The 15,069-nt window shown below is 37.8% G+C and overlaps 2 protein-coding genes across 4 annotated transcripts in view; both read left to right on the top strand.

The window, feature by feature from the left end:
* Nucleotides 1–15,069, top strand: part of ETV6 (ETS variant 6) — a 415,605-nt gene that overhangs the window by 66,115 nt on the left and 334,421 nt on the right. The gene's annotated exons all lie outside the window — the stretch shown is intronic.
* On the top strand, nt 12,455–13,070 carry LOC114885535 (protein CEBPZOS-like). Its single transcript, XM_029205501.1, has one exon. It carries the CDS (start codon nt 12,625–12,627, stop codon nt 12,865–12,867), a length of 243 nt encoding a protein of 80 aa, XP_029061334.1. The 5' UTR covers nt 12,455–12,624; the 3' UTR covers nt 12,868–13,070.

Consider the following 15,069-nt stretch of genomic DNA (forward strand, 5'->3'; position numbering starts at 1 on the left):
TGAACCATCACTCAAATAATGGCTATAACAGGAGGTATACATATTACATTAGGGTCTATGTGACATCCCAGCAGAGATGCCAATAGTTGATCAGGTTTATGGTTCTTGACCCAAGAGAGATGAATGTGATAATTATCAGCATATTGGTAGTAGTTGAAGCTGTGGAAGAGAATTACATCACCAGGGGAAATCATGAAGCTTGAGACTAAAAGATGGCTAGGGACTTCCCTAGTGGTCTAGTGGTTAAGAATCCACCTTTCAATGCAGGGGACACGGGTTCAATCCCTGGTTGGGGAACTAAGATTCCACATGCCACAGGGCAACTAAACCCATGCGCCACAACTAGAGAGGCTATGTGCTACAACTACAGAGCCCGCGTGCTCTGGAGCCCATGCACCACAACTAGAGAGAAGCCCGCGTGCCACAACGAAGAGCCTGCATGCTGCAGCGAAATATCCCACGTGCCACAACGAAGAGACTGCACGCTGCAGCGAAAGATCCCGCATGCCACAACTAAAACCCAATGCAGCCAAAAATAAATAAATAATATTTTTAAATAAAAGATGGCTAAAGGTAAAGCCTTAACTTAACCTATGAGCGCAGGTCCAAAATTAACCAAACTTATTAACCAACCCCAGAGCTACAAGGAAAGCTATCAAATCACAGTGCCCATGACAGCAGCTAGATGAGGCACCTTTCCGTACACCCCTGCCTCCTAACCCATCTTTTGTAAGCTAAAACATTTAACAATCACTCACTGGATAGAAATCCAAAACGTTCTCTAAATGATGCCTGGCATGAGTGCATGAGCAGAGTAGATCATCATGGACATAAAGCAATTCAAGGGGTCACTGGGGAGCCTGCTTCAGGCCATTTTTTCCCCACTGAAGTGACAAACCGTTATTAACTAGAAACTTCTTTGTGTTAAGTATTTCCTTCTTTGGGGGGCCCATCTTTTTTTATTGAAGTATAGTTGAGTTACAATGTGTTAGTTTCAGGCGTACAGCAAAGTGAATCAGTTATATATATTCTTTTTCAGATTCTTTTCCATTATAGGTTATTATAAGATACTGAATATAGTAGAATTATAAGATACTCAATATAGTTGTTTATTCTGTATATAGTAGTGTGTATCTATTAATCCCAAACTCCTAATTTATCCCTCCCCCTATTTCCCTTTGGGAACCGTAAGTTTGTTTTCAATGTCTGTGAATATCTGTTTTGTAAATAAGTTCATTTGTATCATTTTTTTTTAGATTCTACATATAAGTGATATGACATTTTTCTTTCTCTGTCAGACTTACTTCACTTAGTATGATAATCTCTAAGTCCACCCATGTTGCTGCAAATGGCATTATTTCATTCTTTTTTATGGCTGAGTAATATTCCATTGTATATATATACCACATCTTCTTTATCCAGTCCTCTTTCGATGGACACTTAGGTTTCTTTCATGTCATGGCTATTGTAAACAGAGCTGCTATGAAGTGGGGAGCCCACCTTCTTAGAGGAATATCCCGTGAAGCTCCAATATTTCAGTGGGTGCGTTCTCCAAATCCTTTTCCTATCTGAGAGGAAAGGAAGAGAGAGCCCTGAAGGAGAGATGAGTGTTATAGATAAAGGCTATCCTGTAAGAATTCACTGCCTTACAATTTATAGTTTATTCAGCTACTTCTGTCTAATATTCTCTGTGGAATCTGAAAAACTTGTATACGGTGGCCACCACAGCAAACTGGATCAATTTTGATTCATAAATATATAGTCAGCAACATGTGGGGCCCTCATAAGTTTCACCATCATGAAGGTTGTTCAACAGGTCAGAGTCCTTTGTGTGAGTAAAATAAATTGTTCTCATTTTTTAATCCCAGATATCCAGCCTGGGAGTATTACTCATCTTTTCTCCCTGCTTCCTTTTCCTCACCATGTAAAATTATAGCTGTGGTCTCAGGGAAACACTATAGGCAGACATGAATAGGTTTTAGCCTATTCATAAAGAATAATTAGCGCATAAATTAACTGTCCCAGTAATGTTTTTGGGAGAATACAGAATTTCTGTGCTCTGATCCACTTTACTCATTAATTTTTAAAGTCAGGTTTATTGAATTACAATTTCTATATAGTAACATTTACCTTTTTAAAGTGTACAGCTTGATGAGTTCTGACACTTGAATACAGTTGTTTAATCACCATCACAATTAAGATATAGAAAAATTTTATCACCCCAAAGAGTTCCCTTGGCTTCAAAGTCAATCCCCACCACCCATTCCCAGCTGCTGTCTCCCATTAATCTGATTTCTGTTTTTATGGTTTTGCCTTTTCCAGAATGTCATAAGAGTGGAATCACATCATACTTAGTTTCTGTGTCTGACTGTTTTCACTTAACGAAATGCTCTCGAGATTGATTCACCTTGTTGCAGGGATCTGTAGATGTTCCTTTTTATTACTGAGTAGTGTGCCACTGTATGGATGTACAAGTTGTTTATCCTTTGATCAGTTGATGGACACTTAGATTGTTCTGGGTTTGAGGCTATTATGAATGAATCTGCTATAAGCATTTTCATGGGAGCCTTGGGATACATCTATGTTTTGTCTCCCCTGGGAGTAGGATTGATATAACAGTTTTATGCTTAACTTAAAGTGACGACAAAACTGTTTTCCAAAGTACCTCTACCATTTTGTATTCTCCCCAGAAATTCATAAGAGCTCCAGTTTCTCCACTTCCTCAACAGCACTTGGTATTGTCCTCTTAATTTTAGATACTGTAGAGAATGACTCATTAAGTGAGTATGTAATGGTATCCCCTTGTGGCTTTAACTTTTATTTCCTTGGTGACTAATAATGTTGAGCATCTTTTCATGTACTTGTTTATCACCTTTAAGTGTCTGTTCAAATTTTTTCCCCATTTTTTAATTGACTGTCTTAATAAGTTGTAAGAGTTCTTCACATATTCTGGATAGTAGCCCTTTTTTTTCAGATATGGGTTTTACAAATATTTTCTCTTGATCTCTAACTCACCTTTTCATTGTCTCAAAGTTTTTTTATTTTGATAAAGTCTAATTTATCTTATCTTTTTATCTTTTGTAGTTCATGTTTTTTGTATCCTATTTAAGAATTTAAAGAAAGACTTAAACTCCTTGTGTTTGTTGTTAAATAAAATAAAGCTATAGTAATGAATAGAGTATAACATTGACATGAATATAAAAATACAGATCAATGGAACAAAATAAAGTCCATTTGATTTTTGCTGTTATCCCACCTAGAATATTAATACTTGCTTAGTCTCATTAAGTAGTCAGTGTTCACATTTCTCTGATTTCTTAAAATAGCTTTTCCACTTGTTTGTTTGAATTGTGATCAAAATAAGACCCAAACTTTATGACGAATTGACATATCTCCTAAGTCTCTCTTTATCTATAGCCCCCCTTTCAGCTGTTTTTTCTTGCTTTTTTATTTTAATTGAAGAAACTGATGGTTCTGTAGAATTCCCCCACAGTCTAGATTTTGCTGAGCTGCATACGGGAAAGACCATTTAATGCATTCTTCTGTTCCATTTCCTGTGAATTGGTAGTTATATGCAGGGGCTTGATTAGATTCCTGGTCAATTTCTTTGTTTTTTAAGACTACACCACAGGCAGTGGTGTGTTCTTCAGGAGGCACTTAATGTCTGATTTGCTCTCTGTTTCAGTGTTATCAGTGGTTGAGAACCATGGCCTGGACCCCTAAGGGTACACTTCATGCCAGTCCCTTCATTGTGCTTGCTCACTAGACCATCATGCAGTAATGAGCACCTACCATATAGGTGGGAGTTGGAGATGTGGAAATAGGTAAGGTAGGGATTGGCCCAGAAGTAGTTTGCAATCAGCTGGGGAGCAAACTAGGGTGGGAGATACAGGAAAGCTATTATGGTGCCACTTAAGTGTTGAAATGGAAGAATCTCAGTGTAATTTGAAACCACGGATGGAGGAGATCACTAGCAGTCTTCACCTGGCCACTCATCAGCACAAGAAAGCCTTTGACATTATTTCATGTTCATGATGTTTTACAGTAAGTCAACAGAGCAAACAAACACCAAATGAGCCACTAAAACATCTCAGCTCCATAGAGTTTGGTTGCAACATGGCTTAGTAGAGGATGTGAAGAAAAGATAGGAACATTTTAGCAGCCAGCAAACTTGATATTGTCAATAATCAACAGCATTTTACCTCCCATACCCTTCTCCTGCCCCAACAGCTAATGTAATCCTAGGCTGTCTTAGCAGAATTACCATGTATAGCCTCTAAAAGATAATGATTCTGCTCTATTCTGCACTGGTCAAGCTATTCCATGAGAACTACAAGAGGAAGGTGTACAAAGAATCATACAATCTGAGGAGAGAAAGAGGAATAAAGGCTGGACATGAAATAATTGAGGAGTCGTCAGAAAGACTAGGGATGCCAACCTCAGAGAAGAGTTGGTGGCAATAGCTCGGCATCGTCCAGCATTTCAAGGGCTCCTGTGTTGAAGGTGGACACAGCCTCCCCCAGAGCACAAACAGACAAAGGGGGGAATTGCAGAAAAGAGGAACAGTCTGAGCTGGCCAAAATGTGAAGGGATGGTACAGGGATAACAATTTCCTGTCATTTGGCAGGCACGTCGCAGAGGGGATCAAAGCATCAAATTTAGTGTTTGATCTGTCTTTTCTATTTCTCCAGTTTTAAGACTGTGAGTCTGAAGGAGCCAGAGCCTCAGTCATTTTTTTTTTGTTTGCCCCTGACTGATTTACTGCTGGAATTCCCACCCCAGTTCTTACGATTTTACTTCAATCTCCTCAGTCAGCCAGTCTGATCCCTCCCTGATACTCAACAGATGACAATGCTGTCTTTTTCTTTTAATCGAGATATGATTGACTTATAACATTATATTAGTTCTAGGTGTACAACACAGTGATCCGATATATGTGTGTACCATGAAATGATCACCACAATAAGTCTAGTTAACATCCATCACCACACACAGTTACAGATGATTTTTTTCTTGTGATGAGAACTTTTAAGATTTACTCTCTCAGAAACTTTCAAATATGCAATACACTATTATTAGCTATAGACACCATGCTGTACATTATATACCCAGGACTTATTTATTTTACAACTGGAAGTTTGTACCTTTTGACCCCCTTCACGCGTTTTACCCGCCCCCTACCACCCTCGCCTGGCAAGCACCTGTCTGTTCTGTGTTTCTATGAGTTGTTTTCTTAGATACCATATGTAAATGAGACCATACAATATTTGTTTCTGTCTGATTTATCTCAGCATAACACCCTCAAGGTCCAGCCATGTTGTTGCAAGTGGCAGGACATCCACCACTACCTTCTTTCTTGACCACATGCACCTTCCAACTCCAAGTCCCTGAAAGTCCCTCCCTTCCACCTCAAACCTTCCCCATGTGTTTCCCCATATTTTCCTTCCTTTTTATCTTTTTAAGAACAAAATCTTCCTCTGCTTCTGGCTCTTTCCTCTCTTCAGCCCCCTGTAATCTGCTTTTCACATATTCCTACTCTATTAAAAATGCTCTGCAAAAAGTTCCCTCTTGACTTTCCTAATCATCTGGAAGTTGTTCAGCTAAAGTAGAACCTTCGTAGCCCTTGAAGCACAGGGAAAGTAAGTGATGAGCACTGAGACAAGAGAAAGAAGAGACAGAGGCCCGGTCCATGGCTTCAAAGTGAAGTCCATTGGCCACTTGAATCAGAAACACCTGGGGACTTGAGAAAAATGTACAGCCTTAGGCCCCACTCCAGACCAATGTATCTAAAACTTGGGAACTGGGGCTTATAAATCAGTATTTTAATTATATGTTTTTGTTGATAATTACACAGAAAGTCTGAGAAGCACTGGGCTACATCATAAAGATTTAGCCAGTGGGTGCCCATTGAAGCTGGCTTCATGTTCTTTTGCCATTTTATCATTGTTTGTTGTTGTCATTGTCTTTTGTTTGAATACTTCCTTGTTTGGGGGCACAACAAGGTGTTCTCCTTGTACTTTCTCTACCCAGCCTGACTTGGAGTAGGCTTCAAGGAGTCCTGGTGTCTCTTACTGGAAAATGGCCTTTAGAAGTGAAGATCTGGACATGAGATGGACTCATTGCTACTGGGCTCTTAGTGCTCTCAGGCCTTTTCAGTGGACAGAGCTAAGGAACACACACACACACAATACACATATGCACAAAATCATACACACAATCACATTTACATCTATGTCTATACCTATCTATCTGTCTACCTATATTATCTATCTGTTTGTCTACCTGTGTATCTACATATTGAAAACCATGAATTGACTGATCCCAACCTAACACCATGGATCACTGGAATCATTCTAGTTTCCTCTTTTTGTGTGTAATTCCATCTCAGACAGTGAAAAACCTGGCTTCTAGTATATTTACCTATTTGACCAGTGTATGTAACTTTTCTCCCATCTTTGCTGCCAATTCCTCCCCGCTCCAGCCCTGAGCCTGCATTCTAGGCCATCCTCCCTTAGGGTGTCTTCCTTAACCTGCCTGGGCTTGAACACCCCACATCAGGCCACACTCCTGCCCCATGAACAGGCTTCACCTGGTTCAGGCTCAGAAACCCAACTGGGCCACTGAAGTCCCCACCTCCTCCCACACTGCAGGTGGTTTAGAACTGAATTTTTCAGGAAGGGATGGGAAAGGAAGGTGAGGAGAAGTGAGAAGAAGGTTAAAAAGAGAGGAAATGGGAAAAGAAATAGGAAGGAGACATAATACATTGAATAGGGAAGCAAAGTAGATGAGAGTGGGTTAGAAACACCAGTTAGGAATCTTACATTCCAAGTCGGGGATGATGACAGTTTTATAGGAGTGTGACAGTGAGATGGAGAGAAGTGGGTCAATATGAGAGATATTTAGGAGGTAAGAGGGATAGAATTTGGCGATAGATTAAATAAAAGAGGAGAGGGCAGACAGCAGAAGCAAGAAGAACTAAAATTCTGCAGGCTGTGGAACGAAAACCACATTCACAGAAAGATAGACAAAATGAAAAGGCAGAAGACTATGTACCAGATGAAGGAACAAGATAAAAACCCAAGAAAAACAACTAAATGAAGTGGATATAGGCAGCCTTCCAGAAAAGGAATTCAGAATAATGATAGTGAAGATGATCCAGGACCTTGGAAAAAGAAAGGAGGCAAAGATAGAGAAGATGCAACAAATGTTTAACAAAGACCTAGAAGAATTAAAGAACAAACAAACAGAGATGAACAATACAATAACTGAAATGAAAACCACACTAGAAGGAATCTATAGCAGGATAACTGAGACAGAAGAACGGATAAGTGACCTAGAAGACAGAATGGTGGAATTCACTGCCACGGAACAGAATAAAGAAAAAAAAAATGAAAAGAAATGAAGACAGCCTAAGAGACCTCTGGGACAACATTAAAAGCAACAACATTCTCATTATAGGTGTCCCAGAAGGAGAAGAGAGAGAGAAAGGTCCCAAGGAAATATTTGAAGAGATTATAGTTGAAAACTTCCCTAACATGGGAGAAGAAATAGCCACCCAATTTTAGGAAGCACAGAGAGTCCCAGGCAGGATAAACCCAAGGAGAAACACGCTGAGACACATAGTAATCAAATTGACAAAAATTAAAGACAAAGAAAAATTATTAAAAGCAACAAAGGAAAAACGACAAATAACATACAAGGGAACTCCCATAAGGTTAACATCTGATTTCTCAGCAGACAATCTACAAGCCAGAAGTGGGTGGCGTGATATATTTAAAGTGATGAAAGGGAAGAACCTACAACCAAGATTACTCAGCAAGGATTGCTTTCAGATTCAATGGAGAAATCAAAAGCTTTACAGACAAGCAAAAGCTAAGAGAATTCAGCACTACCAAACCAGCTCTACAACAAATGCTAAAGGAACTTCTCTAAATGCGAAACACAAGGGAGGAAAAGGACCTGCAAAAACAAACCCAAAACATTAAGAAAATGGTAACAGAAACATACATATTGATAATTACCTTAAAGGTGAATGGATTAAATGCTCCAACCAAAAGACACAGGCTCGCTGAATGGATACAAAAACAAGACCCACTGTCTACAAGAGACCCACTTCAGACCTAGGGACTGAAAGTGAGGGGACAGAAAAAGATATTCCATGCAAATGGAAATCAGATGACAGCTGGAGTAGCAATACTCATGTCAGATAAAATAGGCTTTAAAATAAAGAATGTTACAAGATACAAGGAAAGACACTACATAATGATCAAGGGATCAGTCCAAGAAGAAGATATAACAATTATAAATATATATGCACCCAACATAGGACCACCTGAATACATAAGGCAAATGCCAACAGCTATAAAAGAGGAAATCGACAGTAACACAATAATAGTGGGGGACTTTTAACACCTCACATACAACAATGGTCAGATCATCCAGACAAAAAATTAATAAGGAAACACAAGCTTTAAATGACACAATAGACCAAACAGATTTAATTGATATTTATAGGACATTCCATCTGAAAACAGCAGATTACAATTTCTTCTCAAGTGCACATGGAACATTCTCCAGGATAGATCACATCTTGGGTCACAAATCAAGCCTCGGTAAATTTAAGAAAATTGAAACCATATCAAGCATCTTTTCCGACCACAATGCTATGAGATTAGAAATCAATTACAGGGAAAAAAACGTAAAAAACAAAACACATGGAGGCTAAACAGTACGTTACTAAATAACCAAGAGATCACTGAAGAAATCAAAGGGGAAATCAAAAAATACCTAGAGACAAATGACAAAACACAATGATCCAAAACCAATGGGATGCTGCAAAAGCAGTTCTAAGAGGGAATTTATAGCTATACAAGCCTACCTCAAGAAACAAGAAAAATCTCAAATAAACAATCTAACCTTACACCTAAAGGAACTAGAGAAAGAAGAACAAACAAAACCCAAAGTTAGTAGAAGGAAAGAAATCATAAAGTTCAGAGCAGAAATAATTGAAATAGATATAAAGAAAACAGTAGCAAAGATCAATAAAACTAAAAGCTGGCTCTTTGAGAAGATAAACAAAATTGATAAACATTTAGCCAGACTCATCACGAAAAAGAGGGAGAGGACTCAAATCAATAAAATTAGAAATGAAAAAGGAGAAGTTACAACAGACACTGCAGAAATACAAAGCATCCTAAGAGACTACTACAAGCAATTCTATGCCAATAAAATGGACAACCTGGAAGAAATGGACAAATCCTTAGAAAGGTATAACCTTCCAAGACTGAACCAGGAAGAAACAGAAAATATGAACAGACCAATCACAAATAATGAAATTGAAACTGTGATTTAAAATCTTCCAGATTTTCCAAACTAAAGTCCAGGACCAGATGGCATCACAGGTGAATTCTATCAAACATTTAGAGAAGAGCTAACACCGATCCTTCTCAAACTCTTCCAAAAAATTGCAGAGGAAGGAACACTCCCAAACTCATTCTATGAGGCCACCATCATCCTGATACCAAAACCAGACAGAGATACTACAAAAAAAGAAAAGTACAGACCAATATCACTGATGAATATAGATGCAAAAATCCTCAACAAAATACTAGCAAACAGAATCCAACAACACATTATAAAAGAATCATACAACATGATCAAGTGGGATTTATCCCAGTGATACAAGGATTGTTCAGTATATGCAAATCAATCACTATGGTACACCATATTAACAAATTGAAGAATAAAAACCATATGATTATCTCGATAGATGTAGAGAAAGCTTTTGACAAAATCCAACACCCATTTATGATAAAAACTCTCCAGAAAGTGGGCATAGAGGGAAACTACCTCAACATAATAAAAGCCATTTATGACAAACCCATGGCAAACATCATTCTCAATGGTGAAAAACTGAAAGCATTTCCTCTAAGATCAGGAAGAAGACAAGGATATCCACTCTCGCCACTATTTTTTTTTTTTATATGAGAACAGTTGTTTATTCACTGAAGGAATAGTGAATGTATAAGGAAGCATGATGACAGTTTGACAGTTCCAAGAATGTCTTTCAATTCTCCAAACGTTAAGATCTATGAAGTATCACTTTGCTGTACACTGAAAACTAACACAACATTGCAAATCAACTATATTTCAATTAAAAAAAATATGGAGTAAGAATGATATAACCAAACGGAAACAAAACCAGCAAACAAACAACGTTTTTTTGTGTGTTTTGTTTTAGAAGATCCTAAACTTTCAATTTGCAATCTTATGACAGATGATTGTGAAACACAGTAAATAACAAAGAAATTCAGATGAAGGAGCGATTGGGTGACTGGCTTACAGCAGAGGTAACTAGAAGTGGACTCAAGCTGGTAGGTTTGGGATAAATGGAATCAAGGTGCATTTCAGGATGTGCACTAAACTAGTTTAGTTGAAGTTGGAGTCACCAGGCACTCTCACCACTGTTATTCAACATAGTTTTGGAAGTCCTAGCCATGGCAATCAGAGAAGAAAAAGAAATAAAAGGAATACAAATTGGAAAAGAAGAAGTAAAACTGTCACTGTTTGAAGATGACATGATACTGTACATAGAGAATCCTAAAGATGCCACCAGAAAACTTCTGGAGCTAATCAGTGAATTTGGTAAAGTTGCAGGATACAAAATTAATGCACAGAAATCTCTTGCATTCCTGTACACTAACAACGAAAGATCAGAAAGAGAAATTCAGGAAACAATCCCATTCACCACTGCAAAAAAAGAATAAAATACCTAGGAATAAACCTACCTAAGGAGGTTTGAGGTCTTGGGTTGGAAGAATCAATATTGTGAAAATGACTCTACTACCCAAAGCAATCTGCAGATTCAGTGCAATCCCTATCAAATTACCAATGGCATTTTTTACAGAACTAGAACAAAAAATGTTAAAATTTGTATGGAGACACAGAAGACCCCGAATAGCCAAAGCAATCTTGAGGGGAAAAAAACAGAGCTAGAGGAATCAGGCTCCCTGACTTCAGACTATACTACAAAGCTACAGTAATCGAGACAGTATGGTACTGGCACAAAAACAGAAATATAGATCGATGGAACAGGATAGAAAGCCCAGAGATAAACCCATGCACATATGGTCACCTTACCTTTGATAAAGGAGGCAAGAATATACAATGGAGAAAAGACAGCCTCTTCAATAAGTGGTGTTGGGAAAACTGGACAGCTATAGGTAAAAGAGTGAAATTAGAACACTCCCTAACACCATACACAAAAATAAACTGAAAATGGATTAAAGACCTAAATGTAAGACCGGACACTATAAAACTCTTAGAGGAAAACATAGGAAGAACAGTCTTTGACATAAATCATAGCAAGATCTTTTTTGACCCACCTCCTAGAGTAATGGAAATAAAAATAAACAAATGGGACCTAATGAAACTTAAAAGCTTTTGCATGGCAAAGGAAACTATAAACAAGACGAAAACACAACCCTCAGAATGGGAGAAAATATTTACAAATGAAGCAACTGACCAAGAATTAATCTCCAAAATATATAAACAGCTCATGCAGCTCAATATTAAAAAAACAAACAACCCAATCCAAAAATGGGCAGAAGACCTAAATAGACATTTCTCCAAAGAAGACATACAGATGGCCAAGAGGCACATGAAAAGCTGCTCAACATCACTAATTATTAGAGAAATGAAAATCAAAACTACAATGAGGTATCACCTCACACCAGTTAGAACGGGCATCATCAGAAAATCTACAAACAACAAATGCTGGAGAGGGTGTGGAGAAAAGGGAACCCTCTTGCACCGTTGGTGGGAATGTAAATTGATACAGCCACTATGGAGAACAGTATGGAGGTTCCTTAAAAAACTAAAAATAGGGCTTCCCTGGGGGCGCAGTGGTTGAGAGTCTGCCTGCTGATGCGGGGGACACGGGTTCGTGCCCCGGTCCAGGAAGATCCCACACGCCGTGGAGCGGCTGGGCCCGTGAGCCTTGGCCGCTGAGCCTGCGCGTCTGGAGCCTGTGCTCCGCAATGGGAGAGGCCACAACAGTGAGAGGCCCGCGTACCACAAAAAAAAAAAACAACTAGAAATAGAACTACCATATGACCCAGCAATCCCGCTACTGGGCATATATCTGGATAAAACCATAATTCGAAAAGATACACACACCCTGATGTTCATTGCAGGACTATTTACAATAGCCAGGACATGGAAGTAACTGAAATGTCCATCAACAGAGGAATGGGTAAAGAAGTGGTACATTTATACAGTGGAGTATTACTCAGCCATGAAAAGGAACGAAATTGGGTCATTTGTAGAGACATGGATGGACCTAGAGACTGTCATACAGAGTGAAATAAATCAGAAAGAGAAAAACAAGTATCGTATATTAACACATATATGTGGAATCTAGAAAAATGGTACAGATGAACCAGTTTGCAAGGCAGAAATAGAGACACAGATGTAGAGAACAAAGGTATTGACACCAAGGGGGGAAAGTGGGACAGGATGGTGGTGGTGGGATGAATTGGGAGATTGGGATTGACATATATACACTAATATGGATAGCTAATAAAAACTTGCTGTATAGGCAGCCCGGTGAGTACACCCCTCAGGATGGCCCGTACTATGGATCCACTGGGAAAGAAGATCTTTAAAGGAGTTTTAGTAGGTGAACTTGTAGGCATTTTTGGAGCATATTTTTTGTTTAAAAAGATGAACACAAGCCAAGATTTCAGGCAAACAATGAGCAAGAAATTCCCTTTCCTCTTGGAAGTTTATTACAAATCCATTGAACACTCTGGAATGTGTGGCATCAGAGAACAAGATCAAGAAAAATGGCTGAACAGCAAAAATTAGGAATGTGACCATCAATCAAAATTTGTCCTATTTCGTAGTATCAGGCAAGATTAAAATTCCAAAGTTGACATGGATGGATTTTAGACTATTTAAGATTAAGTGTAAACTCTAATTAAGTCAGAGGTTTTGTTCTTTGGACTGTGAAGAAATTGATGGAAGGTTTGTTTATTATGTGATAAATGGAGCTTTGTTTACTACTCAAAATAAACCTGTTCTTTAAAAAAAACTCCCCTATAATTCTAAACATATAAACCTTTCAAAATAGATAAGATAGTAAAATATCTATTTTTAATATTTATTACATTTTTTCTTTTCCATTATAGTTTATTACAAGACATTGAATATAGTACCCTGCGCTATACAGTAGGACCTTGTTTATCCAATTTATCCCCCTCTCCTTTGCCCTTTGGTACCACAAGTTTTTCTTCTATGCCTGTGAGTCTGTCTCTGATTTCTAAATAAGTTCATTAATGTTTATTACATTTTAACTCACACTATCTAAAACTATATTAACTAAAAATATTGCTTTTATCCGTTTTCACTTTACCTGAAACAATACTTAAAACTCTACATCAATGTCTCTACTAGAGCCACTTTGGGATAAAATTCGTCATAAAACAAAACAAACAAACAAAAAACCTGTATAAAAAATAAATAAAATTCAAAAATTAAATAAATAAGTGAATACAAGAGGCAAGGGAAGGGAGAGATTTGTATTAAGGATGAGTCCAAGGTCTCTGACTTAGTAATTGTGTAGATAATGATGCCATTGCTGGGAAGAACCCTGGAAGAGGATCAAGTACTGCATATCTACACATTTGTACTTTTATAGCATTACATATCTGCCTTTTGTTATAGTTATTTATGTGCATGTAAGATTTTGAAATCAAAGCTTTTCAGAGTTTGGCAAACTAAGGACCACAGGACAAATGAAGCGTGTTTTTGTACGGCCCACAAGGTTTTTACATTTTTAAGCATTGTTAAGAAAAAAAAAGATATAAACGAAGATAGTTATGCAACAAAGACTGTGTGGGGCCTGCAAAATCTAAAATATTTACCCTCTGGCCCTTTATTGAAAAAGTGTGTGGACCTCTGCTTTACACAGTTCATCTTGCTTTATGAGATAATGAATACATGTTTATAAAATTAAATTTTATACTTAAAACATTCTCCAAGGAATTTAAACTTATAAAGTAAAAATAATACATAAGGAAGCATAAGTTTCATACACAGAAAAATAGAGAAATAAAAATGCATATTTTGAAACTTCAGATAAAATGGAGAATTTCCTGTTGACTTAGTCAATGAAAATTCGTGGGGAAGAATTTGTAAGAACTTGAAAGTTCACCTTGGATGACCTAACTGAAAGAATCTAAGCAATCTTGAATTCTTGTGGCAAAATGAACATTTTTAATCTTGCAAAATTGTATGCTGTGAATGATAAATTATATTCTCCTAAACATCAAGTGTTATTGCTCATAAATTTCTCAGGTTCACCATTACTTCCATTTATGATAACTAGAGAAAAATACTCTTTAAACTGAACGTTAGTAGTTGAGCAGATAATGGCTCAACAATTTAGTAAATGCGAAGCCATATTCCATTATCTTGCTAACGATTATAGTTGGCGTTTGTACAGAACCCAGTAATTTCTCCATGTAAAAACAATTGCTTCACCTCTTCGACAGACCCCCACCAGAGTTTACATTGTGCCATGTTCTGTAATCTTTACCTAGAATTAGGGCTTGGATATTTTTGCAGTTGATTTCCTTTCGTAATTAACTTCATTTTTCTAGTTTTCTTAAGAGGCAGGGTTACAGGAATTGCCACGTAAATGAATATGCAATTTGGTAACTTGAGCTTAGCCAGGGACACTATGTTTTTATGAGGACAGCAGCCAAGTTGATCTGTTTACATACGGGTGGTTATAAGCAAAACATATTAGTCATGGAGAAGAAAGGGAAAAAAAGGGAGAAAAAAGGCAGAGACCCTGCCCTGTCCCCTCCATCCAAGGAATTTGGCTTTAAACACTCAGTTTAATGGAGACTTCCTTTATGAGGCATTTCCTTACCCCTCTGCCGTCTGTTTGTGAAGTTAGAATTATTACTTCTTTCCTTATACCCCATCCCATTATACCCAGTTCAAGTGTCTATTCTATAACGATTCCAGGCAGTTGGTTTACATGTCCGCTTCTATCTGCCA

The sequence above is a fragment of the Monodon monoceros genome, unplaced genomic scaffold (genome assembly GCF_005190385.1).
Source record: "Monodon monoceros isolate NGI ecotype Baffin Bay Population unplaced genomic scaffold, NGI_Narwhal_1 Super_Scaffold_6, whole genome shotgun sequence".
Taxonomy (NCBI): domain Eukaryota; kingdom Metazoa; phylum Chordata; class Mammalia; order Artiodactyla; family Monodontidae; genus Monodon; species Monodon monoceros.

What these genes read in the sequence shown, in the direction of transcription:
- LOC114885535 (XM_029205501.1), top strand. Translation starts at nt 12,625, where the DNA reads ATGGCCCGTACTATGGATCCACTGGGAAAGAAGATCTTTAAAGGAGTT.